Here is a 22,990-nt window from a genome sequence, read left to right on the forward strand (position 1 = left end):
AGGCCTCTCTATCCTTCCTGTTCTCAAAGCTACTCTTTAAGCAGAAAATGAACTGCCTTTATTATAACATGTTGTCATGACTCCATTTGTACTGTCCAACAGCATAGCAGATCCAGGCCCAGGGACAGCCCTGTAAGGCAGCAAGCAGGGCTGGGACTCCAGAATCTTTGGTAAGGCATGAGGTGAAACTGGGCTGAGAGGTGGTCTTGGGGCCTGGGCAGGCTGTTGTCTCTGGCCCAGCTGCAGCCTGCAGTCTAGGTGAGGCCCAGGATGGCCTGGAGCTCCTGAGCCTTGTCACCAGGCAGTGAGCCCAGTGCCGAATGGAAGCTGTCAGTGTGCTGTTTGGCCAAGAATGTCAGGAGCAGCAGCAGTGCGGCCTTGGTATCTGGGTGGGGTGAAGAGAGAGATCCAGGGAGGACAGCCCCCGCCTCTAGCTGCTCTCAGGGCCCTCTGAGCCCTGCTGCTCCTTGCCTCCCCGCACCCTGCCCACGACTGCCACCCTCACCTGATGGGATCTTGTCATCAGCCTGAATGAGGCTGCAGATGCGCAGGAGCTCAGGAGCCACATCTACAACCTGCGGCAGAGAAGGGTCAAGCTGAGCAGCAGCGCCCCTGAGCCTCAGGACTAGGGTAGGTGGTAGGGGTCGAGGAGAGGCAGTCTCCCACCAGGGCTGCTGGAGCCTGATACTAATTAACAAGAATGCAAGATAATTGTGAAACACCATGATGATAATTTGGGGGGGGGGGAGGACGGGGGATTGTGACCAAAGACGACCAAAGTCGTGACCTTCAGATCAAAAGCCCTGACACCCAGGAGCTCCACCAACACAACACTTTCTAAAGGTGCATGACAAAGGTTAAAGACAGGAACATCAGTCAAAACCTAGCCACTCATGCAGTCAAATCTCACAAGAAAGCAGAGCTGTTCTGATTGGAATGGATGGTGAGGTGGCCCAGACTGGTCCCACGGTCCATGAAGCACAATCTAAAAGCCCTGGTCTAGGAAATCAGCCTAGGAGAGTTCTGACTTCTGGCTCAGACCAGAGGATAGAAATAGTCAGGCAGTATAGAGGCTCCCTGAGAAAATGCTAGGCGGTGAGAGGAAGCCCTTCGTCTCACACGACAGGCCTAGCTGCCAATCTTTGCAGACTGGTGAGAAAGCAGAGTATGGAGTGTCAGACCATCACTGCATCAGCTACAACTGATGCCAACTCTGCCCATCACTGAGAACGGAGTACTATGCTCCCCTAAAGGCTCCAGCATTGGAGTTACCTGGTCAGGGCTGCTCTGGTACAGGAAGCTGAAGAGATGCCCTATGGTGACCCACTCCTCCAAGTCCTCCCTCAGTGGCAGGGCGTGCAGCAGGGCAGCCAGTACCTGGGCACACAGATGGCGCTGGTCTCCTGTCCTGCACCCTCCTCAGCTTCCTAGCACTGCCCAATGCTCCCAACCCTCACCTGGGGTGCAGGTGTCCTTGCAGGACTGGCCATCAGTAGGCGGGCGAGTGCCCCACAGATGTTGTCATGGACACGATCATGGCGCTCCCGTGCCAGGAGGGGCAACAAGAACCCCACCAGCTTGGAGAAGTATCTGGACCACAGTCAAGGAAACTGCAATCTACCTTCCCTGAGCCCCCAGGGACATCCTTCCAATCCCACCCCAGCCACTCTTATAAGCTGAGGATACTCCTGGGCTGAGCGGCCCCCATGCTCGGCCAACACACCCAGCCCAAAGATGGCATTGCTCCGGACTTCGGGGTCTGTCTCCCGGGCAGCACTCAGCAGCACTGGGAGCAGGCGGGACACAAACTGGGCTGAGGCAGCACCCAGGCCCTGAATGGACTCCGCCAGCGTCCCCACTGCAAAGGACTTCTCTGCCACTGTGCAGCCCTGTTTCTGGTGTGGGGACGAGTACACATCAGCCTCGGACTGGGACAGAATTGGGAGGTTGTGCAGAATGTGGTCTGAAGCCAGAGGATGGACAACTTACCATCTTGCAGAACAATAATGGCAAGAACCCAGTGAAGTAAGGGGCAAAAGTGTCTCCTCCAGCTGCAGTCGCCAGGGCAGGAATGGCCTCACCAGCATACTCGAGCAACATGGCGTCGTATTCGGCCTGTAGGGCCAGATCAGGGGCTGGAGCACCAGGCCAGCTCTGTGATTGTGACACCTCCCATCATGCTGTGCCACTGCTGAAGGTGGTCTCCATGAGGGCTGCCCTTGGTGACAGGACTGGCCCCTCCCAGGCTGGGCTTATTTGTATTCCAGCCTTCTCTAGTCCTCTTCCTGTTACATGTCAATCCAAGCCCACCCTGAATCTCTACCTCCAGGAGGCCTCCTTGAACCCCGACTGCCTGAGAGCAGGGTTGTATCATTTGGAGCCATTACAATCTTTTAGCAGCCCTGGCTTCCATAGGCCAAGCCCAAACGCATTGTCCACCATGCCCTGTGGAGACTACCAAACTGCCTGGTCCCACAGCATCCATAACTCTTACCTGGTCCTCGTCTTCCTCCTCCTCATCAGTGTCCTGACAGGCTATCTGCAGGAAGAGGTAGCTCAGCTATGCCTGGTTCTCCTTGGGGTAGGGGTTTTAGGGAGCTGGACTTGTATCCTCTGACCATCCCCACCCGGGGCCAGGCCACCTCTTCATCATGCTGCCCACCTGCCCTGCTAACCTTCCTCTGCAGCACAGCCTTGAGCATGTTGCACAGTTCAGCGAGGCGCCCAGGGGGCTGCAGCGTGAGGGTCCCACAGCTGTGCAGCACCCCTGTCAGGGCCTCCAGCACAGCCATCACCACTTGGCGCTCCCGCTCCCCATAAACTGCCTGCATGTAGGATGGTACCACCTGGGCCAGGGTGGCCTGCAGAGCTGGGGACAGAATTGGCTTAAGTCCTGGTCAGGCCCTACCCTCCCCCTCCCCACCCCCGGTTCCAGAGGCCCCAGCCTGGTCCCAGGGCCCTTCTCACCAGCAGTGTTGGGCTCTGAGGGGCAGCTCTGACAGGCCTTGTGCAGTGCACAGCAGAACTGGCCCAGGGCCTCGTGGGCTGCCTTGCGCACATTCAAGTGAGGACACTGTGGGTAGGACAGGTGGAATGCGCCTGTTCTGTGCAGGGTAAACCCAGGGCCCCTAACTCTTGGACCCCACGCACTCCACCCACCATGCACTTACCTCCAGAAGTTTGAATACTTCTTCAAAGACACTCTCCATGTAGGGAAGAAAGGCGATGCTGTGAACAGACACACCACCATGGGGAAGAGGCTCCCAGGCAGGGTTCCCAATGCCAGGGCAGGACAATACTCACTTCGTATTCACAGAGATCTCCCCCAGGGCAGCACAGGTATCTTCCTTCTCATCAAAGAAGGCATTCTCCACACTGTACCTATGTTAAGTAAAGTAGGTAGTAAGGAGTAAGGTATGGAGGTAGCAGCAATCAGACACCAACAGGAGTAGGTCTGGAACTGGGCCCTTGTCCAAAGCTAGGAATCCTTTGACCATTCCTATAACGGTACCCCTCCGCACCCTGAGATCTCTGAATCATCCTCCTCTTCCTCATCCTCATCCATGAGCTCCTCCTCTTCCTCCTCATCACTCTCGTCATCAAACAGAAGAAAAGAGCTGCTGCTGTCGTACTGAGGCTGGACAAAAGAGGCACAGCAGGGACTTCGGCTCAGATAGGGCCAGGAGATAAATCCCACCACAGGGCTGAACTGCCCCAACCTCCCAGCCCACCCACTCTCAGCTTACCACAATGCCCTCGGTGGAACGCAGTGACAACAGCATGAGCGTGGTGATTTGTGGCAGGTAGGGTGCCAGGCCCTCACCCATCAGTCCTGATAAGGCTGCAAACAGGCTGTACCTGGTGGAAGCAGGTGGAAGCTGTACCACCCTGCCTACTATAGCAAGAGAGGATGGGGGAGCCAGGGGATACCTATGGTCCAGAACCAGAGGACTGAGGTCTGGAGTGGGGACAGTGAGGGCTCACTCACGTGCAGCGCCGCAAGTCAGGGTCGTCTACCTGGTCGCATAGCCCCAGCCCCAGCTGGCAGCACTCCTCAGCCAGGGGCCTCATGGGCTCCCCGACTGCTCGGGCCAGCACCCCCAGCGTCTCTGTGGGGGCAAAGACTTACTTAGCACTGGGATGTGGCTCTGGATCAGAGGAAAGGGGGGCCAAGACCCGTGGACAAAGGTGGCAGCTGGAGGTAATTCAGAAATCCCACCTACTTGTAGGTACAATGGGAATGTCTTCTGGGATGAGGAGGAAGACACCTGCACTTCCCTGGGAGAGATCTCTGTGAGCTCCAGGACCAGGTGAGCACTGGTTCTTCCCCAGTACAAGGAGCCCTGCCTGGGCACCACCTCCTTACCCAGGCTCTGGATCCGCACAGGCTGAAGGTCCTCATGGCCCGCCACCAGGAACTCCCGCAGGTGCTCCATGATGGTGGGGAAGTAGGGCAGCAGGGAGGTCTGGGCAGCTGTGGCTGCAGGACAGAATCAGCTGGGGCGGGGGGTGCCAGAACCAACCGCTACAGGCTTTCTGGGTGAACCTCCTGCCCGGCTTCCTGCCTCTTCCTCCTTACCAATGGCCCCCAGGGCACTCACAGCCAGCTCCTTGGCCCGGGGGCTGCTGGGGTTCCTCAGAGGCTGCAGTATACACTCCATAAGCTCCGGAAGGTAGGGCTGCACTTTAGGTCCTGTGGGAAGAGCACCCCTCTAACGATCAGCCCAGGTCTCCTACCTGCTGGGGAGTCCACCTGCCTCCAGGCTGACCTTCCTTGTGGCTCCACCATACCTTTCTCCCCACCACAGGCAGTGGTTCACAGAGTTGCACATCCTGCCCCCTTCACCCAAAGCTACAGCTGTGTCCCCTCCCCCACACCCCCAACAGCCATCACTACCTACCTAGGTTCTCCACGAAATTCTCCAGGGCATAGCAGGTCTTGGCTAAGTGGTGTGTGTGCCTGGGAGGCACTGACTTCAGGTAGGCGAGGAGCAGTGGCATCACCTCCCCTGAGTAGTTGCTGATATGAGGCTGTGGGAGAGAGTAGGCTCTGAGTCAGCTCAACCGCAGGGCACACGCCTAAGTGCCAGGAGCAGCAGGGGTGCCTGAAGATCTGAAGACAGGTGGCTACGAACACACAGCCTCACTGACCTGTAGGTTCTCTGAGAACTGGCCCATAGCAAACAGAGCAGCATTACGCACAACTTGCGACGGGTCCTCCAGGCCCTTGCACACAATCTGCAGTAGCGGGAGCAATAGTCTGGATGAAGCAAGATAAGGGAACATAGTCTGAGGGGAAGGACTAAGTGCCCTAAACTGAGTTGTTCTGTTTCCCCAGGGAAAACCAAGGCTTTCTCTACCACTGGACGGTTTAGCTGGGGTAGCCACTTAATTCATCTTTCAAATCAGAACACTTCTGAGATTAGGGACAAGCACTACTGATAATTAGGCATGAACAACAAACACAGACCAAACTGCCATGGGCCATGTGGTCCTCCCCCCATGGTCCACCCTCCCAGCAGGACAGTAATAAACACCTCTGCCTGATGTGGTCGCTAGCTCCGTCAGACAGCACAGCCAGTACCAGCAGCCCAGCCTTGCGCTGATATGGGCTCCCGCTCCGCAAGGCCTCTTCCAACATGGGCATCTAGGGGAGCACAGAGCATGCTCCTGAAACACCAGCACAAGCCTGCCCACTCCTGTGGCTACAGGCCCTTCACACCCACCAGGACCTAAATACCCTCTGCTTCGGGGAAAACTAAGCACACGTGGAAGAAGGGGCCTTGGGGCACCAGAAGGATGGAGCCACACTTACAAGTGGGGTAAAGAGCTTCTCAGGGGGCAAATGTAGTGCCAGCATGTCCACAACCTAAAAAATGACAGGAAAATTTTGCTGGATTTCCATCTCCGCCCCTCAACCTCCCACCGCTACCTAACACCCTGTCCCGTCTCACACCCTACCTGTACAGCAAAGTGCTTGGGTGTCTCTCCCACCAGCCCGATCTCTAGGTCTTCTTCCTCTGAATCTTGGTCCTCAGGATCCAGCTGGCCCAAGGGGGGCTCAGCAGCCATAATGGGGAAAAGGGTATGCAGCAAGGAGGGCAGGAGACGATTCTTCAGTAAGGCCTTGAGGGTGGAAAGGTGTCCCTGAGAATTTGTTCCCAAGATGAACTCAACATTAAAAATTCCAGCCCTTGCCTGATCGGCGGCTGTGCAGTGGACAAAGCATTGACCTAGGATGCTCAGGTCCCAGGTTCGAAATCCCGGAGTCACAGTTTTGAGTGCCAGCTCATCCGGCTTCACTGCATGATTGCTGGCTTGAGCGTGAGATCATAGACATGCCCCCATGGTCGCTGGCTTGAGCCCAAGGTCGTTGGTTTGATCTCAAGGATGCTGGCTTGAGCAAGGGGTCACTCGGTATGCTGTACCCCTCCCCCCCCCGTCAAGGCACATATGAGAAAGCAATTAGTGAACAATTAAAGTGCTGCAATGAAGAATTGATGCTTCTCATCTCTCTCCCTTCCTGTCTGTCCCTATCTGTCCCTCCCTCTGACTCTCTTGCGATTTGTCAAAAAAAAAAAAAAGAAAAACAAAGATTACTTAAAAAAAAAATCTCTTAAAATAATTCCAGCTTTCCAGGCCACAAAGGGGCCCTGCAAGAGATTCCGAATCGCCCTGGCCGGTTGGCTCAGCGGTAGAGCATTGGCCTGGCGTGCGGGGGACCCAGGTTCGATTCCCAGCCAGGGCACATAGAAGAAGCGCCCATTTGCTTCTCCACTCCCCCCTCCTTCCTCTCTGTCTCTCTCTTCCCCTCCCGCAGCCGAGGCTCCATTGGAGCAAAGATGGCCCGGGCGCTGGGGATGGCTCCTTGGCCTCTGCCCCAGGTGCTGGAGTGGCTCTGGTCACGGCAGAGCGATGCCCCCTGGTGGGCAGAGCATCGCCTCTGGTGGGCGTGCCGGGTGGATCCCGGTCGGGCGCATGCGGGAGTCTGTCTGACTGTCTCTCCCCATTTCCAGCTTCAGAAAAAAGAAAAAAAAAAAAAAAACCAAGTTAAAAAAAAAAAAAAAAGAGAGATTCCGAATCTCCCAGCCAGGAACCAGCAAGAGACTAGACCAAGTCTTTTTTTTTTTTAATCTTTATTTTATTGACTTTAGAAAGAGAGGAAGGGAAAGAGAGACAGGGACATCAATTTGTTCCTCTATGTGCCCCGACTGAGGATTGAATCAGCAACCTCTGTGCCTTGGGATGATGCTCCAACCAACCAAGCTATCTAGCTAGGACAACACCAAGTCTTAAACATCTTAGCTATGGCACTTTAAACAACCCAGACTGTCAAAAATCTCAGGAGTGAGATCAGGAATGGATGTGGGGTTGTGGTCAGAGGACACTCACCTTGCTCTTGACTTTGACCAAAAAAGTGAGGCAGCAGAGAACTCGGACACGTACTGCATCACCTAGGGCCACATTTCCAGCCACCTGCCCAGACACTAAAGCAAGTAAGAAACAGGAAAGGAAAATCCAGAACAAGCAGCAGGGGCGATGCCCACCCCAGGCTTACCCCTAGGCAGAACGTGAGGATCTCAGAGAGGTGGGAGGTGATGATAGGCACCTCTGCCTCCAGCAATTCATCCAAGGCCTCCATGGCCTTACAGGCCTTTGCCTGCCAGACAGACAAGTCATAGGGTTACCATGCTCTTACTCAGTAGACCAGGCTGGATGCTCCAGCACGCTTCTTCCAACAGCTCTTGCCCAAATGTCCTCACCTCATCTACAGAGATCAAAGTATGCATGGCTGTGATAAGCTTAGGCACCAACATCTGCGCCAGAGGCTGGAAGACAAAGGATGGACTGATATAAAGCATGATTCAGCCTGGTCTCTGGCCCAAGCAGCTGGCAGCTTCCTTGCAGCCTGGACACAGGACAAGTCTAGGCACAGCCACCCAGTCTTCCCTTTCAACTGTCAGGAAGGACAAAAGGCAGAGAAAGAATCTAAAGCAGTTTTGTATCCTGCAAGAGTAAGGACATAAAGGCTGAGGATAGGGAGCCAGAGAAGGTGAGGTCCCACATCTCACCACGTCCTCAGTGCCGAGATAAGGGGCCATGGTGGTTAGAGTACGCAGAGAGTAGAAAAGAAGTCCAGGAGAGCCCACGTCACCAAGGCTCTCATTCAGAAGCCGAAGAAGCTGCCGGTGGTGGGGTCGGAAGGCCTCAGGTCGGGATGTCACCACTACACTTAGCAGCAAAAACGCCATCTGTCCAGATATAGAGAAGATGAGAGGAGAAAGCTTACATGGACTGTCCAGCCTCTTGGTCTCTCCCTCTTGCCAACCATGTGATAGTACCTCTCTCTCAGGGATGTGGGGGCTCTGAGTACTGTGCTGAAGAAGCTGCATGAGCTGAGGCCAGGCCTCCAGGCCTTCCTTCCGAAAAATGGTGGCTGAGAGCTGGGCCAGGCTAAGGCTCACATTGTGCCTGCAAACAGGAGACATTCCCTCGACTCCCAATCACCCTCCAATATCCACCCCTGCACATTGCTGGCTCTGCCTCCATGGGGTGGCCAGGAGGGTAACTTCCAGGTGGAGGCACAGGGTCTTTGCCAACTTGGGACACATAAGACAGAAGCTCAGAGGGAAATTAAGAGCATGCTGGGTGTATAATCCGGTGAGCTAAACCTCACTCAGACTGCATTTCAGTTCCATTCTTTGAAAGAATATCACAGCCCATTCTGAAGAACTTTAGTCTGCAACACGGCTTTAGAATCCTTGCTGTACCTCTGGTCTAAAACTGAAGTCCTTGCCCCCAATTCCCAGCCCGGAGTTGAGAGATAAGGCAGAAACTCAGAGCGGGTATCTGCCTGTTGTCAGGATACGGTGGCCACTTACTCTGTCTCTCTCTGGAGGGTCGTCAGGACCAGGGACTTGAGGCTGGAACACAAGTTGCAGGTGTTTGGTACTCTGCCTATCCATCTCAGCACCGCCCCACCCCGCCCCTGGCCCTGCCCACCTCTCCCGGTGTTCCGCCGCCAGCCGTCGCCAGCGGGTGCTCAGTCGTCTGCGGGCCAGCACGGCTGCGAACTGGCGGATCTGGGACGAGAAAGCAGGCGTGTGAGGACACGGGCAAGAGCAGGGGCTTTACCAGTAACGTACCGCTGGAAGCTCGGCGGGGAGGGGCAGGGCCTCACTTGAGGATCCGCCGCCGAGGCCATCAGGTCGCACAGCGCAGCCAGTGCGGCGGGGTCCCGAAGAGCGGTCTGGAGCTGCTCGGTGGCCTGAGGGAGGCTGGGGATCAGAGTCGGGATTTTCCCGTAACTTCCCTCTCGCCCCGGTCCGGCCCCGCCTGCCCCATACCCGGCGGATGCGCTCGGTGTCCGGCAGCAGCAGTTCCCGCAGGATCTGCTCCAGGCCGGCGGGCTCCATGGCAGCAACCGAGCCTCCGCTACTTGGCCGGGAGATGGGAGGTAGGAGGGACTGCACGTGGAGGCTCTGAAACCCGCTTCCGGCGGAAAGGGCGTTTCTCAGAAACTCTCCCGTCGCCAGGGTGATTCAACTATTCACACAGAAGTCCGGATCCTCAACTTCCGTAGAGCTGCGCACCGCTGAGCCACGGAAACGGTGCCCTGGAGATATAGGTTCCCCCAGCCGAGAGTTCCTAAGCTCCGTGGAGAACTCGAGTTCTGTGTATTGCACGGCCGACCTGGCTTCCTAAGGGGCTCTGCCTGTAAAGGCAGGGCTCGAGTTCCTATATCCAGACCAAACCCTCCAACAACAGTATCCTTTTTCTTAATAAATTTTATTTTGATAACTGTAAAAAGAAAAATCAGGACCAAAACTAAAGGCAACTTAAAAAGTTCAAATATATATATTTCTTATATAATAGAGATTTATAATGTCCGTAATTTCCCTGGAGGAAGGGAAGCCAAAGGGCAAAGGGGAAGGCAACAATGCCATCACACACTTCAGTCAATCAGAAGAGATGTTGGTGAAAGATAAATGGGGCATGAAGAAAGGGAAAGAAACAGTAGTTCTGCCATCCAAAACTCAGTCCATTTTGAGGTTAACATAGATATAACGGATGAACTTTAGGGAAGAAAAAAAGGAGATGGTGCCCAGCATGAGGAAGAAGATGTAACCAGTGAGTAAGGAGTAGCCAAAGAACTCCACTGTTTGTACCGGCCCTGACATGTTGGAGCGCCTGGCATAGTAGAAAACTGAGTAGAGGAAGATGAAGAGCCCAGTGGAGCCAACACTCAGCACCGATCGCCACCACCAGCGGTAATCCTCCCCGGACAACTGGAAGTAGGTGAGTGCAATGGAGATGCAAGCCCCCACACTCAGCAGGATGGCGAAGACAAAGAAGAGGATGCCATACAAAGTGTACTGCTCCCGACCCCATACTGTGGCAAAGATGTAGTACAGCTCCACAGAGATGGCACTGTGAAGAGAAAAGACAAGACACTGCATTAAAGGGCTGTGCACTGTCAGCAGCACAGTGGCCAGGCCAAAACTTAGCCATTACCCTTCCATGTTACTGGGTCACTGTGGCAGGTGGGTTCAATCTACTCACTGCCCTGGAGTTCCTGGCTTGTTGGGGCTTCTTTTACCTCTGATTGGCTGCTTTCATTTTCAGAACATCTTTGTTAGGTTAGAACAGGGATCTTGTCTGTTTTATTTTCCATTGTATTATTGTATTATCTTCCCGCCACTAAGAGGTACTCAACAAATTGGACAAGTAATCAAATGGGCTTTACCCCACATAGTGCTTGTAGACACTAAAGTCAGAAACCAGGAAGATGGTGAAAGCAGCAGTCAATGTCTCTGGAGAGCTTTACAAGTGAGACACCTCATATTTGAACTGATTCAAGGTCAGTCCTGCTTGGAGGAAGGAAAAACCATTTAGTGATCTCTTAATATTACAGCTGAATCAGAGATTATCACTGACATTGGGTTAGGAATAGGGTGAGTAGGGAGAAGGAAAGCTGAGGGCAGGAACCTGAGAGTGATGGCCATAGAACAAACGGAAGATACCTGAAAGGCAGGAAGCCTCCAACAGTCATGTGGATGAGAGTAGACTTGTACCAGGGCTGGGGTGGGATTTCCCGGGCGATGTTCTTGGTGCGACAAGGTGCATCAAAGGGGCTAGCATTGTTCTTCCCGAAGATACCTCCAATGACGGTAAGGGGAAAGCCTACCAGCAGCCAAACAGTCAGAAGCAGCAGGATGGTGGTGGCTGGCAGAGCCTGTGTCGAACCATTAGCCCAATGTACTGAGTTCACCACACTCCACGTCAAGAAGAAAGGCACTGCAAGGATGGGCCCCCAGAGGGAGCGTCAGCACTAGGAACTACATCTCTGGGATACCCACTCAGTCTAGACCTAAAGGGGAAAGAAGCAAAATAACCTGCTCCCAGGCAGATGCCACCCTTGCATGTCCCACTTCTCGTTCCTTATCTTACCAACATCCCCTCTTCTATCCATTATGATTAAAGATCAAGGCAGCTTTGCATAATGATCTAAGAGTGACACAAATCCACCTGCTTCTAAGAGCCTGTCCTACTGTGCCATCAGTGATTCCTAGCATTGAAACATTCCTTTGGATTAAGGCCTTGGTTTTAGAAAGCCATGGTTCAACCATAAATGTGATGAAATATAAATCAGACCCTTAGCATTAGGAACATGAAAGGTTTAGAATGCAAACTACTATTGCCTTTGAAAGGACAAGCCAGTTTGAAGGGCAAAGGAGTAGTCCATCTTAAAAAATAAGAAAACTTAAAAAAAGCAGGGAGTATCAAAAAATAAATTCAAGAGTATTATTTCTGTATAATGGTTGAGAATACAGGCACCAGAATTGAACTGCCTGGGTCTGAAGCCTGTTCACTACTTTTTAGGAGTGTAATCTCGGGCAAGTTATGTAACTAGCTTGAAATTCAATGTCCTCATCTTTAAAATTGGACAATATTACCTACTTCATATAGTTATTGTGAGGATTTAATGAGATGAAGGCATGTTGAGTGCTTACCATACTGCCTAGGACCTTTTAAGGGCTTAATAATGTTTACACAAAATGTTTAGCTGAATAGTTTTCTTATTGTTTCTTTTGCCTATTTTCATTCTGTTGAAGCCTCACCCTGACTCTATCCCAGGTTCCATGATATGCTCTAAGTTCCTAAATTGGCCCACCAGGGAAAGGGAAGTTCTCACCAGAGAAGAGACTGGTGGTAAGAATGATGTTCCACACCCAACGCTCGCCTCCAATCTGCCGGTAGAAGTGGCTGGACACATAGCCAGAGATGCAGCAGGTCAGGGCATACAACAAGATGGCTGCTGAGTTAATGGCCCCATGACGGTGAACATTGAACATGCCCAGCAGTGCCATGACAATAATGCCTGCAGGGTAGTAGTGAAAAATCTGTGTTAGGTCGCACCTATCCTTCTTCTGGCAGTTTCAGAGGAATGAGCCCCTTTCTCCCAGACCCAAGGTCTTTAGCAAAACACTATCTCCCAATTCTGTTGCCCAGAAAATCCACAATTAGAATATACACATCCTTACTAGAGGCATCCCATGCTTAGAGCCTCTCAGCTTGGACAGATCTGCAGATCTTTTTTTTTTTTTTTTTTTTTTAACTGATTTGAGAGAGAGAGAGAGAGAGAGGAACTTCAAACTGGCACTTTGGAAGGATGCACTCTGCACTTTAGAATGATGCTCTAACCAACCAAGCTATCCGGACAGGGAAGATCTGCAGATATTTTCTGAAAAAAAACCACCTACTTAGATTTAACCCTTGAGAAAAATTCCTGGTTAATTTTTTATCACCTCACCAGTGCCAAGGGCCAGGAACTGGGCACCCACGCCAAGCACAGCACAGAGCAGACCACGGTATGGAGGGAAACGGAAGACATCTGTATGGATGATTTTCCAGCCATTGTCACCTTGGTCAAAGTCATCACCAGAACCTGCAGAGGTCGTCTCCTCATCCAAGTTGTACCGAGCAAGGTCATTCCGAAGCACACGCATGAGAATGACAGCCACAAAGCCCACCAGTAAAAACACAAGGACCATAGAATTAATGATGGACAACCAATGAATTTCCAGTGTTCGGGGAAAGAAACCACCATCATCACCACGGCGCCTGTCACTCCGATGCTCCACTGAAGTCTCAGACCAGCGCACACTGTAAGTGTGGGTGAGGCCTAGGAACTCATCAGGTCTTAACCCATCTAAACTGTGGGGCTTGACGTCCCTCACTGAGACATTGGCAAATATAATTCGATCTCCATGGAATTCCAGGTGGAAGTCCAAATGGGTCCAGAGTCCTATCTTGTGGCTGTGAGGCAGGAAGCCACTCTCCTCCATGTAGCCCACAAAGCCACGGAGTGGCAAGTCGTCCACCACAAATTCAAAATAGTACAATTCCTCGATGGCCTGGCGCAGCTGTTCCACCTACAAAGAGCAAGTCAGGAATCAGACAAAGCCTCCCAGGCACAGGGTTAGGGCAGGGTTTCTCAACTTCGGCACTTCTGACATTTGGGGCTGGATAATTCTTTTTTGGGGGGGTTGTCCTATGTATTGTAAGATACATCATCCCTGGCTTCTTCTCACTAGAGCAGCACCCCTCAATAATGACAATCAAAAATATCTCCACACAGTGCCAAATGTCCCTTGGGAGACAAAACTGTCCCCTGTCCAGAATCACTGGGTTATACCCTAGTATGTTAGGATTCTCCAAAAAGAGCAAGTATGATTTGATTGGGTTAAGGCCTAGATAAAGGAGAGAGGCAAAGTGTAAGAAGGTCTAGAAGAGATTAAGGAAAAGTGCCCTAATATAAGATTTGCTAAAGAAAATAGCATGACAAGGAAGATTAGGTATAGTGTAAAGGAACCAGTTAAGAAAGGGCTGAGAGGTAAGTATGGAAGTAAATAACAATGTAGCAGTGATAGTTGGAAGCTTATTACCAGCAAAGAAGCATGGAGTCAGGAGCCCTTCACTCTAATATCAGCTCTGCAATTCACTATCCATGTAGTCTTGAAAAATTCACCTCTGTGCAAGTATGTTTCTTCATCAACTGAATGCAAATAATACCACTTGCCCTGTCTGCCACACGGGGTTGTAGTTAAGATCAAGTCAGATCATTTCCGTAAAGATGTTCTGAAAACCATATATATGATGCACTGTTATTGTTCCCTGGGAGAAAGGGCTAAGTTCTAGCCAATGTGGAGAAGCTGACCTGTGTAGAACTGAGCTGCATGTGGCACAGAATTCTCTTTTCCATATTCTCCCGAAAGCGGATCTCATACAAAGACTCAGCCATTCGGTCACCATCCAGCACTTCACCCAGGCTAAGGCTTTTGTGACGGATCTTCTCAGGGCAGCAGACTGGAAGCTGATAGTAGTGGTAAGTCTCCTGGGGGTTATGGTAGGGTCCCACTTTGTTGACATATAGAATGACGGGGTCACCGGCCTTGTAGTGTGTCACACCTTCTACACCTGGCTCATAACCTGTGCTCAGCAGCAGTATCAGGAGAGGCAACCACTGGCAGCTCCAACTTCGAGGATGCTCTAGGACTGTCATCCTTAAGGCAGTGGAACCTGTTTGGGGAAGTCCTGAGGTTATGGAAACCAGGGATCAACTCATGAAGTCTCAGGTCAAGTCTTTTGAACTGACTGACGCTCAAATGACTGCAATTCCTCTCGTTGGTCTTTACAATCCTCCCTCACGAAGCCACCTCCTGACCCCCCTACATCACACCATAAGTCTATCCCGAAGACTGGGTTGCACGTCTGCTCCCTTGTCCTCAGCCCCGGGTCCGCCCATTCCCGCAGCCTGCCAGCCCCTGGCCTCCCCGCGCGCCTTAGCCCGTTGCCATGACAACGCCACGCGGTCTCGCACCTCGGGCACCTTCCCACCTTCCCGGGGTCCTCACCGCGCGGGAAGGGCTGGCCGAGGCGGCGCCAGAAGCTTCCGCGGCCCCGTAGCTGCCCTTGGGCTCCAGCTGGGGTCTCCCCCAGAGCGGCGCTCTAGCGGCGGCCTTTGAGGACCTGACGACCGACCTCCACGGGGTTGCCCGCCGCTGTGCCTGAGCGTAGCGACTGCAGCACACCACATGGGACACCGTACTCGGCTCAGTGAAGTGGTCGCCAATGAACTTTGTACAGAGGGAGGGCAGGTCCAGTGCTGGAGTCCACACAAGGCTCAGCGAGCCTCTCTCCCGGCGGGGGGCCCTCCCGGCGATAGAGAGAGCAGCCCAGGACACGTCAGTCTTACCACTTCCGCCCTCACCGGCGGGGACCTCAGCCCGGCGGGAAGCCTATTCCTGGGTCCTAGATGGGACGATTTCCTGGTTAGGTGGCTGCGGTCGAGGCCTGGCTGTGAGGTTGCAGGAGCCTTTTTGGGAAAAGAGTCATCGCCGGGCCGTTCGCCTGTCCCAAGAGGGTTTGTGGCGGAGACAGTGAGGGTAGTTGCCGTCGCGCGCGCCGTGTGACTGACTGTCCAGAACTTGGGACCCGGGCGGTGGCATGCCCTCACCTGGTGGGGCCTAAAGGCCCCGAAGCATTTGCCGGCTGCACCTATGGGTCTCGCCAAGGACTGCTGATGCCGTGACCCGCGTGGTTCATGGTCCCTTGACTCGGGCCGGGGTAAGGCTTTGGGCGTCGCTGTGCTAGGAAAGCGAGGATCTTAGAATCTGATCTCACTTCACTTCTACCCGTCATGAATGTCCTCCCACCAAAAAACACGTAAATAAAAATGTCTTCCTGACGCTGTGTTAGAGGCATCTCTGGCCGTGTAATGACCGTTCCATGGCCCACGATAGGCAAGCCTGAGCGAGGTCTGGCGTAGAGGCACACAGAGGTAGGTTTCTGCCCTCCCACCCTGCGAATTGGCAGCCAGACAGGGTTATTGTGAATTGCAGGTAGAGAGTCTTGCCACGCGTTCCTCTCTTTAATGTTTTTGTTCTTATTTAACGATGTATATGTATTTGGACTCCTTAATTTTGTAATGCAGACTATTTTGGAAAAGTTTACCTTTGTCTGTTTCAACACTATTTTAAGGGGATCTACCATTAGGGGAATTCCCCAGGAAATCAGACCCAGGGGCAAATACTTTCCTTTGGCCACCTGGGAGCAACATGTATGGAAGCTCAAAGTCACAAGTGGCTTCTGGCCTGAGAAGTCCTGCATTTACCTACATCTGTCCTCAGATCCAGACCTCCTCCGTGCGTGAGGTGAGGTTCTAAGGAAGTAGCGGATTGAGTTTTTTAGACAATGAATTTTGTAATTAGAAAAGTAGCTTAGAGTGGCTTTGGAATAGTCTTTGAGTGACAACCACCTGGTCTCTAAAGCCAGAAACCTGGGCATCTTTCTAAATTGCCACCCCCTGACTCCCTGGATCAGTACTTCTATTTAGTTCATGAATATCTTCCAGATATTTGCCCTCCATGGCTATCTTGGTTCAGGCCCATCCTCACCTAAGTGATCATAACAGCCACCTTGCTAGTCTCTTGGTATTTGCCTTCTTGGATCCATTTTCCACACTGCTTCTGCAAGAATTGTTAAATTATAATTATCCTAAAGGTGGCCTAGTTCCTACAACAGCGGTTCTCAAAATCGTGTGCATTAGATACAGCCAGCAGCTTTTAAAAAATAAGATACCTGGGTCCCACCAAATCAGGATCTTGGGGAGGGGGTAACTGGGCATCAGTATTATTTACATTTTTTATTTATTGGTTTTAGAGAAAGGGAGGGAGAGAGAAATATCAATTTGTTGTTTCACTTATTTATGCATTCATGGTTGATTCTTGTTTGTGCCCTGACCAGGTATTGAACCTGCAACCTTGGCATATCTGGACAATGCTCTAACTGATTGAACTATATGGCCAGGGCTAGGTGTCAATATTATTATTATTATCATTATTATTATTTTTAGTAAGAGAGACAGCAGCAGAGAAAGGGACAGACAGGCAGGAAGGGAAAGAGATGAGAAGCATCAATTCTTTATTGTGGCACCTTAGTTGTTCATTGATTGCTTTCTCATAAGTGCCTTCATGGGGGGTGGCGGGGTGGGTATGCTCTAGCAGAGTGAGTGACCCCTTGCTCAAGCCAGCGACCTTGGGCTCAAGCCAGAGGCCATGGGGTCATGTCTGTGATCCCACACTCAAGCCAGCAACCCTGCGCTCAAGCCGGTGACCTCAGGGATTCAAACCTGGGTTGTTTGTGTCCCAGTCCAACACTCTATCCACTGCGCCACCTGGTCTGGCTGGGCATCAGTATTTTTTTTTAAACAAGTTTTGACTTTGAGGCACCCCAAAATGTGACCATGAGTACATAAGTTAAAAGTCAAAATAGTTTGCCTGACCGGGCGGTGGCGCAGTGGATAGAGCATCAGACTGGGATGTGGAAAACCCAGGTTCAAGACTCCGAGGTCGCTGGCTCGAGCAAGGGGTTACTCGGTCTGCTAAAGACCCGTGGTCAAGGCACGTATGAGAAAGCAGTCAATGAACAATTCAGATGTTGCAACGTGCAATGAGAAATTAATGGTTGATGCTTCTCATCTCTTCGTTCCTGTCTGTCTGTCCCTGTCTATCCCTCTCTCTGACTCTCTCTCTGTAAAAAAAAAAAAAAAAATTAAAAGTCAAAATAGCTTGACATGTGAGGTCTTTCAGACCTGGATTTTATTTATTTTATTTTATTCCTTTTAGAGATGGGGGAGAGAGAGAGAGGGAGACAGAGAGAGAGAAGGGGGGCAGAACAGGAGGCGTCACCTCCCATATGTGCCTTGATCAGGCGAGCCCAGGGTTTTGAGCCAGCGACCTCAGTGTTCCAAGTCGACACTTGTGCCACTGTGCCACCACAGGTCGGACTCAGACCTCGACCTTAATTATTTCTTTAGGTACTTTCCCCTACTGGAATGCTATCCTGTATTCAAATTGAAATTCTAAATGTCATGTTCTCTCAAGCCTTTTAACCTGATGTTCCTTTTGCCCAGACTGCCCAATCCACCATTCCCTACTTCACCGCCTGGAGACTTTTGAACAGTGCAAGCCCACCTTCTCTATGAAGCCTTCCTTTACATCTCTTCCAGGCTTTGTTTTTAGCACTTTTATCTCACTGTGTTGTTATTTTTCTCCTTAAGTGTCTGCGTGCTTTGTTAATGGCTAAGCACATAAATAAATTTATCCATCTTGGTATCATCAGGACCCAGCAGTGCTTTTTGTATACAGTAGGCAGTTTAATACACATTACTTGAATGAACTGGTTTACCCCTCATTCTGGCTACATGATAAGAACAGAGTTGCCACCAAACTACCTATCCAGGGGCCAGCTATGTATCTGGGGAAGCAGAAGATGGGCAGGGCTGGGTGAGCCTCCTTACCAGAGTGCGCCCGGGACAACCTCTCATCTTGATAGACTGCAGTCCTGGCTTCCAGCAGGACTTGGAGCCATCCTACCAGCTGGGTCAGGCTGTCAGTAATTGGGAATATACCAGTAAGCCTATGGCACAATCTGTTGTTGGAGTTTTTGTTTTATTTTGGAGGATGGACATCTGATTTTTCCCATTTCCTCTGCATGACCGCTGCGTAACCCCCTGAATCTTAAATCTAGACAATCCTTCTATGACCACCATTCCCACCAAATTTGGTTTCATTTCACTGAGACCTATAACCCCTCCCCCCCCCCCGCCTCTTTGACTTTTTTCTTTTTTTTGACAGAGACAAAGAGAGAGAGAGATAGGGACAGACAGACAGGAAGGGAGAGAGATGAGCAGCATCAACTCTTTGTCATGGCACCTTAGTTGTTCATTGATTGCTTTCTCACATGTGCCCTGACCACGGCCTTCAGCAGACCAAGTGACTCCTTGCTCAAGCCAGCAACCTTGGGTCCAAGCTGGTGAGCTTTGCTCAAACCAGATGAGCCTGTGCTCAAGCTGGCGACCTTGAGATCTCGAACCTGGGCCCTCTGCATCCCAATCCGACGCTCTATCCACTGCGCCACCGCCTGGCCAGACAGACTTTTTTCTATCTTGTTTTCCTGTCACATGCAGCTTAGATTCTGCATTCCATCATGTTGGCTACAGTTTTGCTGGGTTCTTGGTGCCTCTATTCTTTCATTGCAGCTGTCAAGTGAAACCTTAATCTTGGGTTAATTCATCTGTCAATATGCAAGCACGTATATACAGGATGCTAAAAGAATCTTAACATTGATGTGTTAAGATCACATGTCTCTAAATTGTGTTCTCCAACCGCTGTTGGGCCCTCAGTGCTACCTAGTGATCCTGCTCATTTTTCAAATCATTTCTCTTCCACTCTCCACAACCCATTTTCAAACTCCTGTCTTCATCTTCCCATCAGTTGACCTCCCTTATAGCCTAGTGGGAGATGGCAAGCAAGAAACACAATTATAGACACTATAGTAGGTGCTGTGACAAAGAAAGTATTGGGGTGGGAGCAGCCAGGAGGCAAGGACATCTAATTTGGGCTTGAGCAGTCAGTAAAGTCCTCAAAAACAGCTTGTTAAGTCCTGAAGGAAGAGCAGGAGTTTGCCAGAACGGAGAGAACAGTGAAGGAAAAGCAATTCTGAGAGTTGTGTGTGTGTTAGAAGGTAAAATTGGAGAGGTAAGCAGGGGCAGATCTTGAAGCCACATGAAAGGATTTGGAAATGAGAACAGGGGCACGTTAAATTGTAGTTGTCTAGAACACTGAGGTTGCCAGGTCGAAACCCTGGGCTTGCCTGCTCAAGGCACATATGGGAGTTGATGTTGATGCTTCCCGCTCCCCCCCCCAATAAATAGATAAAATCTTTTTTAAAAAGTGTCCACAATGCCAAAGTGACATATTTTAAATAAATGAATAAGTAAATAAATTGTAATTGTCTTTAATATATAAAGGTATAGAACTGATACTTTGTGATTTTAGAGTCTAGCTTTAGTTGGTCATGCAATTTGTGATTTTTTTTCTCTTGTAATTCAGTGCCATTATGTGAGGTACTCAGGCTAGTCTGCTGGATAATGAGACCATAATGCAGCAGAAACAAACTGTCCAACTTAGCTGAGACCAACAGATGAACTACCCAACTAGACTGAGCTCAACCTGAAAAAAAATTGTTTTAAGTAAAAAAAGAAAAAAGTATGAATTTTAAAGTTAGATTCCTTAGAATATACTTCAATACCTTGCAATTCTCTTCAATATTCCCACACTTATGTATTTCTCATGCCAGATTATAACATCTAGACGCAGTGTCTATTGGCCTTATTGCTTATTTTATCCCAGTACTCCACACACTGCCTGGTACATAGTAGCTGCTCAATAAACATGAATGGTGAAGGGACCAGATCTATGGAGGGAGTCTTCACTAGGTTGCAAAGGTGCCTCCAGGAATGAATATGTTCCAAAGTGAACTTCATTCTCAAGTCTTGTGGCCAATGGTGGATAGAAGGCGAATTGTGATGTGTGCGGAACATGGGACCTTGGGGAATTCTGTAACCAAGAGGAAGGAGAAAGACATAACAGCCAGTGGAGACAAAGAATTGCTTCTCCGTTTCCTGTCTCCAAGTTCCTAAGGGAGAGCTGACCGGCATCCCAGACTTGTGTGACTATCTAGGCTAGCATCTGAAGACTAACATCACTTTGGTACCCAGTGGCTCAACATGTTGGCTTTCTGAGTAGACAGGAGGCTTTTAAGTAGCAAAGCTTCCAGCTCTCAGGAAGCCCGGCACCATGGGGAAGGGAGACACCCAGGAGGCAGCACCACCCACGTCAATGCAACGCTCTGTCATGGAGGAGTACGGTTATGAGGTGGGCAAGGCCATTGGCAGTGGCTCCTATGGAACAGTATATGAGGCTTACTACACAAAGCAGAAGGTCACTGTGGCTGTCAAGATCATCTCAAAGAAGAAGGCCTCTGAGGACTACCTTAACAAGTTTCTGCCCCGTGAAATACAGGTTGGAAAGGGTACCGGAAGAGGGAACTGGTATCAAGCTGCTTAAAGCTTCTTGGAAGGGGTATGGTTAGGGGAGGGTGAGGGCAGAAACCCCCAAACTAGACCTGAATGTCTCAGTAAGCAACTAGGAAAATTACTTGATGTAAATTCCTCTTTCCATCCACCCATTCACCTCTAGCCCCTCAAAAAGTGAAAGTGCAAAGCACAGGGTTTGTCCACAGGCCACCAGCCTTCCAGGGTTTGATCTTGTTGCAAAGTTCTGTGAAAGTAGCACTGGGATAGTAGGGCAGGGAGCACAGCCAGGGCTCTCCCTTCTCAGATTTGACAGGTCCCTCTTCTGGGGCCAGGTAATGAAGGTCCTGCGGCACAAGTACCTCATCAACTTCTATCAGGCCATCGAAACCACATCGCGGGTGTACATAATTTTGGAGTTGGCTCAGGGTGGTGATGTCCTTGAATGGATCCAGCGCTATGGGGCCTGCTCTGAGCAACTTGCTGGCAAGTGGTTCTCCCAGATGTCCCTGGGCGTCGCCTACCTGCACAGCAAGGGCATCGTGCACCGGTGAGTGTGCTGCCGCCTGGACTGGGGCCTTTGGGCTTTCAAGGGGGTTTTATGCGCATCTCCCATTTCCTGCCGTTTTTTTCCCTCCCCTGACCTCCCTCAGAATTTAGGCCCATTCACTACTCTATTTTAGTAATCTGTTCAAGAACATTTATTAAGTACACACTGTGAGCAGAGCACTTTATGAAATGATGAGCTCCCAGGGGTCCTCAGTTACCATCCTCTCTCCGTTTTGGACTCTGCTCACAGCTCCATGGCTTTCCTTCCTCCTTACCTTGTGTCCACTATGCCTTTCCTCATCTCTAGCCTCTGACCCCTGGCCCTTCAGTTCTGGGTCTAATACTAAGCCCTCTCCCTGACCCCCAGCCTTTCTGCTGCTGGTAGGGACTTAAAGTTGGAGAACCTACTGCTGGACAAACGGGAGAATGTGAAGATATCGGACTTTGGCTTTGCCAAGATGGTGCCTTCTAACCAGGCTGTGCGTAGCCCTTCTTACCGTCAAATGAACTGTTTTACCCACCTCAGCCAGACCTACTGTGGCAGCTTTGCTTATGCCTGCCCAGAAATCTTGTTAGGCTTGCCTTACAACCCTTTCCTGTCTGACACCTGGAGCATGGGCGTCATCCTCTACACTCTGGTGGTTGCTCGTCTGCCCTTTGATGACACCAATCTCAAGAAGCTGCTGAGGGAGACTCAGAAGGAGGTCACTTTTCCACCTAACTCATCCATCTCCCAGGAGTGCAAGGTGCTGGCTCCCCCAGTAGGACTGAGACCTTAGGGATGACCCACAGGGAGGGGACCCAACATTGGCCTTCCAACCCTGGAGAAGGCTCTTCCCTACAAGAGCCATCTCACACACTCCAGCCCCCACTCTAGAATAGTGTGAAGGGCTTAAAGGGCCAACCACAGGCTGGGCATCTTAGATGTAAGAGGTAAGCAGGATGCAGATTCTATCTTTTTAGGCCAGAAGGGGATTAAGCAAGGGATTCCACCAAGGAATCCATCCTTCTTTTCCCCTCCTGGGAGTGAAAGACCTGACTCTTCAGGATAAAACCAGGGCCATACCCCCTTCCATCAGAGTGGTATGTGGGCTGTCCTGTTTCTTTCTTAGGTCCCCTTCTCATTGCCTGTGTGGTACAATGGGAAGCTCAACCAAGACCTCTCTCCCCTTAGAACCTGGTCCACCAGATGCTACGCCAAGCCACCAAGCGTGCCACCATCCTGGACATCATCAAGGATCCCTGGGTGCTCAAGTTCCAGCCTGAGCAACCCACCCATGAGATCAAGCTGCTTGAGGCCATGTGCCAGCCACCCAGCACAGCAAACCGTCACCAATCCTTGGAACTCAATATCTGAAAGTGGCTGAGGCAGGGGATTGAGAGGAGCAAAGCAGAAGAGGTCTGGGCTAGAAATCTTTTATACCCCAAATAAATCTAATTCTGTTTCATCAGCTTGGGTCAAAGACAGCCCTTTCGCAGTGGAACCTTAGCAGGGAACAC

The 22,990-nt window shown here is 51.0% G+C and overlaps 3 protein-coding genes across 9 annotated transcripts; 1 reads left to right on the plus strand and 2 right to left on the minus strand.

Annotated features, from left to right (window-relative positions):
* Positions 1-35: 35 nt before the first annotated feature.
* IPO4 (importin 4) lies at positions 36-9,710 on the minus strand. 2 transcript variants are annotated; one of them, XM_066277537.1, is made up of 30 exons: positions 9,348-9,710; positions 9,182-9,268; positions 9,004-9,083; positions 8,883-8,924; positions 8,343-8,472; positions 8,073-8,252; positions 7,764-7,829; positions 7,559-7,660; positions 7,393-7,476; positions 5,962-6,126; positions 5,816-5,869; positions 5,538-5,647; positions 5,152-5,260; positions 4,902-5,031; positions 4,580-4,693; positions 4,367-4,480; positions 3,989-4,109; positions 3,747-3,858; positions 3,522-3,637; positions 3,304-3,381; positions 3,171-3,228; positions 2,968-3,073; positions 2,676-2,869; positions 2,495-2,539; positions 1,990-2,154; positions 1,687-1,895; positions 1,458-1,590; positions 1,273-1,377; positions 506-575; positions 36-385 (listed from the first exon to the last, which is right to left on the minus strand). In XM_066277537.1, the coding sequence occupies exons 1-30, from the start codon at positions 9,414-9,416 to the stop codon at positions 255-257; spliced, it is 3,279 nt and encodes a 1,092-aa protein (XP_066133634.1). In that variant the 5' UTR covers positions 9,417-9,710; the 3' UTR covers positions 36-254. The 2 variants fall into 2 exon arrangements, with proteins under 2 accessions (XP_066133634.1, XP_066133636.1); XM_066277539.1 differs by having other exon boundaries at positions 1,990-2,115; positions 9,348-9,707.
* Positions 9,711-9,770: 60 nt separating this feature from the next.
* Positions 9,771-15,052, minus strand: TM9SF1 (transmembrane 9 superfamily member 1). 4 transcript variants are annotated; one of them, XM_066277540.1, is made up of 6 exons: positions 14,919-15,052; positions 14,222-14,583; positions 12,815-13,436; positions 12,197-12,382; positions 11,025-11,298; positions 9,771-10,431 (listed from the first exon to the last, which is right to left on the minus strand). In XM_066277540.1, exons 2-6 carry the CDS (start codon positions 14,564-14,566, stop codon positions 10,038-10,040), a joined length of 1,821 nt encoding a protein of 606 aa, XP_066133637.1. In that variant the 5' UTR covers positions 14,567-14,583; positions 14,919-15,052; the 3' UTR covers positions 9,771-10,037. The 4 variants fall into 4 exon arrangements, with proteins under 4 accessions (XP_066133637.1, XP_066133638.1, XP_066133639.1 ...); XM_066277541.1 differs by having other exon boundaries at positions 14,222-14,598; positions 14,919-15,045; XM_066277542.1 differs by having other exon boundaries at positions 14,885-15,015.
* Positions 15,053-15,174: 122 nt separating this feature from the next.
* TSSK4 (testis specific serine kinase 4) lies at positions 15,175-22,911 on the plus strand. Of its 3 annotated transcripts, none has more exons than XM_066277544.1 (5): positions 15,175-15,844; positions 20,206-20,930; positions 21,277-21,491; positions 21,858-22,236; positions 22,665-22,911. In XM_066277544.1, exons 2-5 carry the CDS (start codon positions 20,706-20,708, stop codon positions 22,845-22,847), a joined length of 1,002 nt encoding a protein of 333 aa, XP_066133641.1. In that variant the 5' UTR covers positions 15,175-15,844; positions 20,206-20,705; the 3' UTR covers positions 22,848-22,911. The 3 variants fall into 3 exon arrangements, with proteins under 3 accessions (XP_066133641.1, XP_066133643.1, XP_066133642.1); XM_066277546.1 differs by having other exon boundaries at positions 21,876-22,236; XM_066277545.1 differs by having other exon boundaries at positions 15,175-15,630.
* Positions 22,912-22,990: the final 79 nt, after the last annotated feature.

The sequence above is a fragment of the Saccopteryx bilineata genome, chromosome 4 (assembly GCF_036850765.1).
Source record: "Saccopteryx bilineata isolate mSacBil1 chromosome 4, mSacBil1_pri_phased_curated, whole genome shotgun sequence".
NCBI classification, from domain to species: domain Eukaryota; kingdom Metazoa; phylum Chordata; class Mammalia; order Chiroptera; family Emballonuridae; genus Saccopteryx; species Saccopteryx bilineata.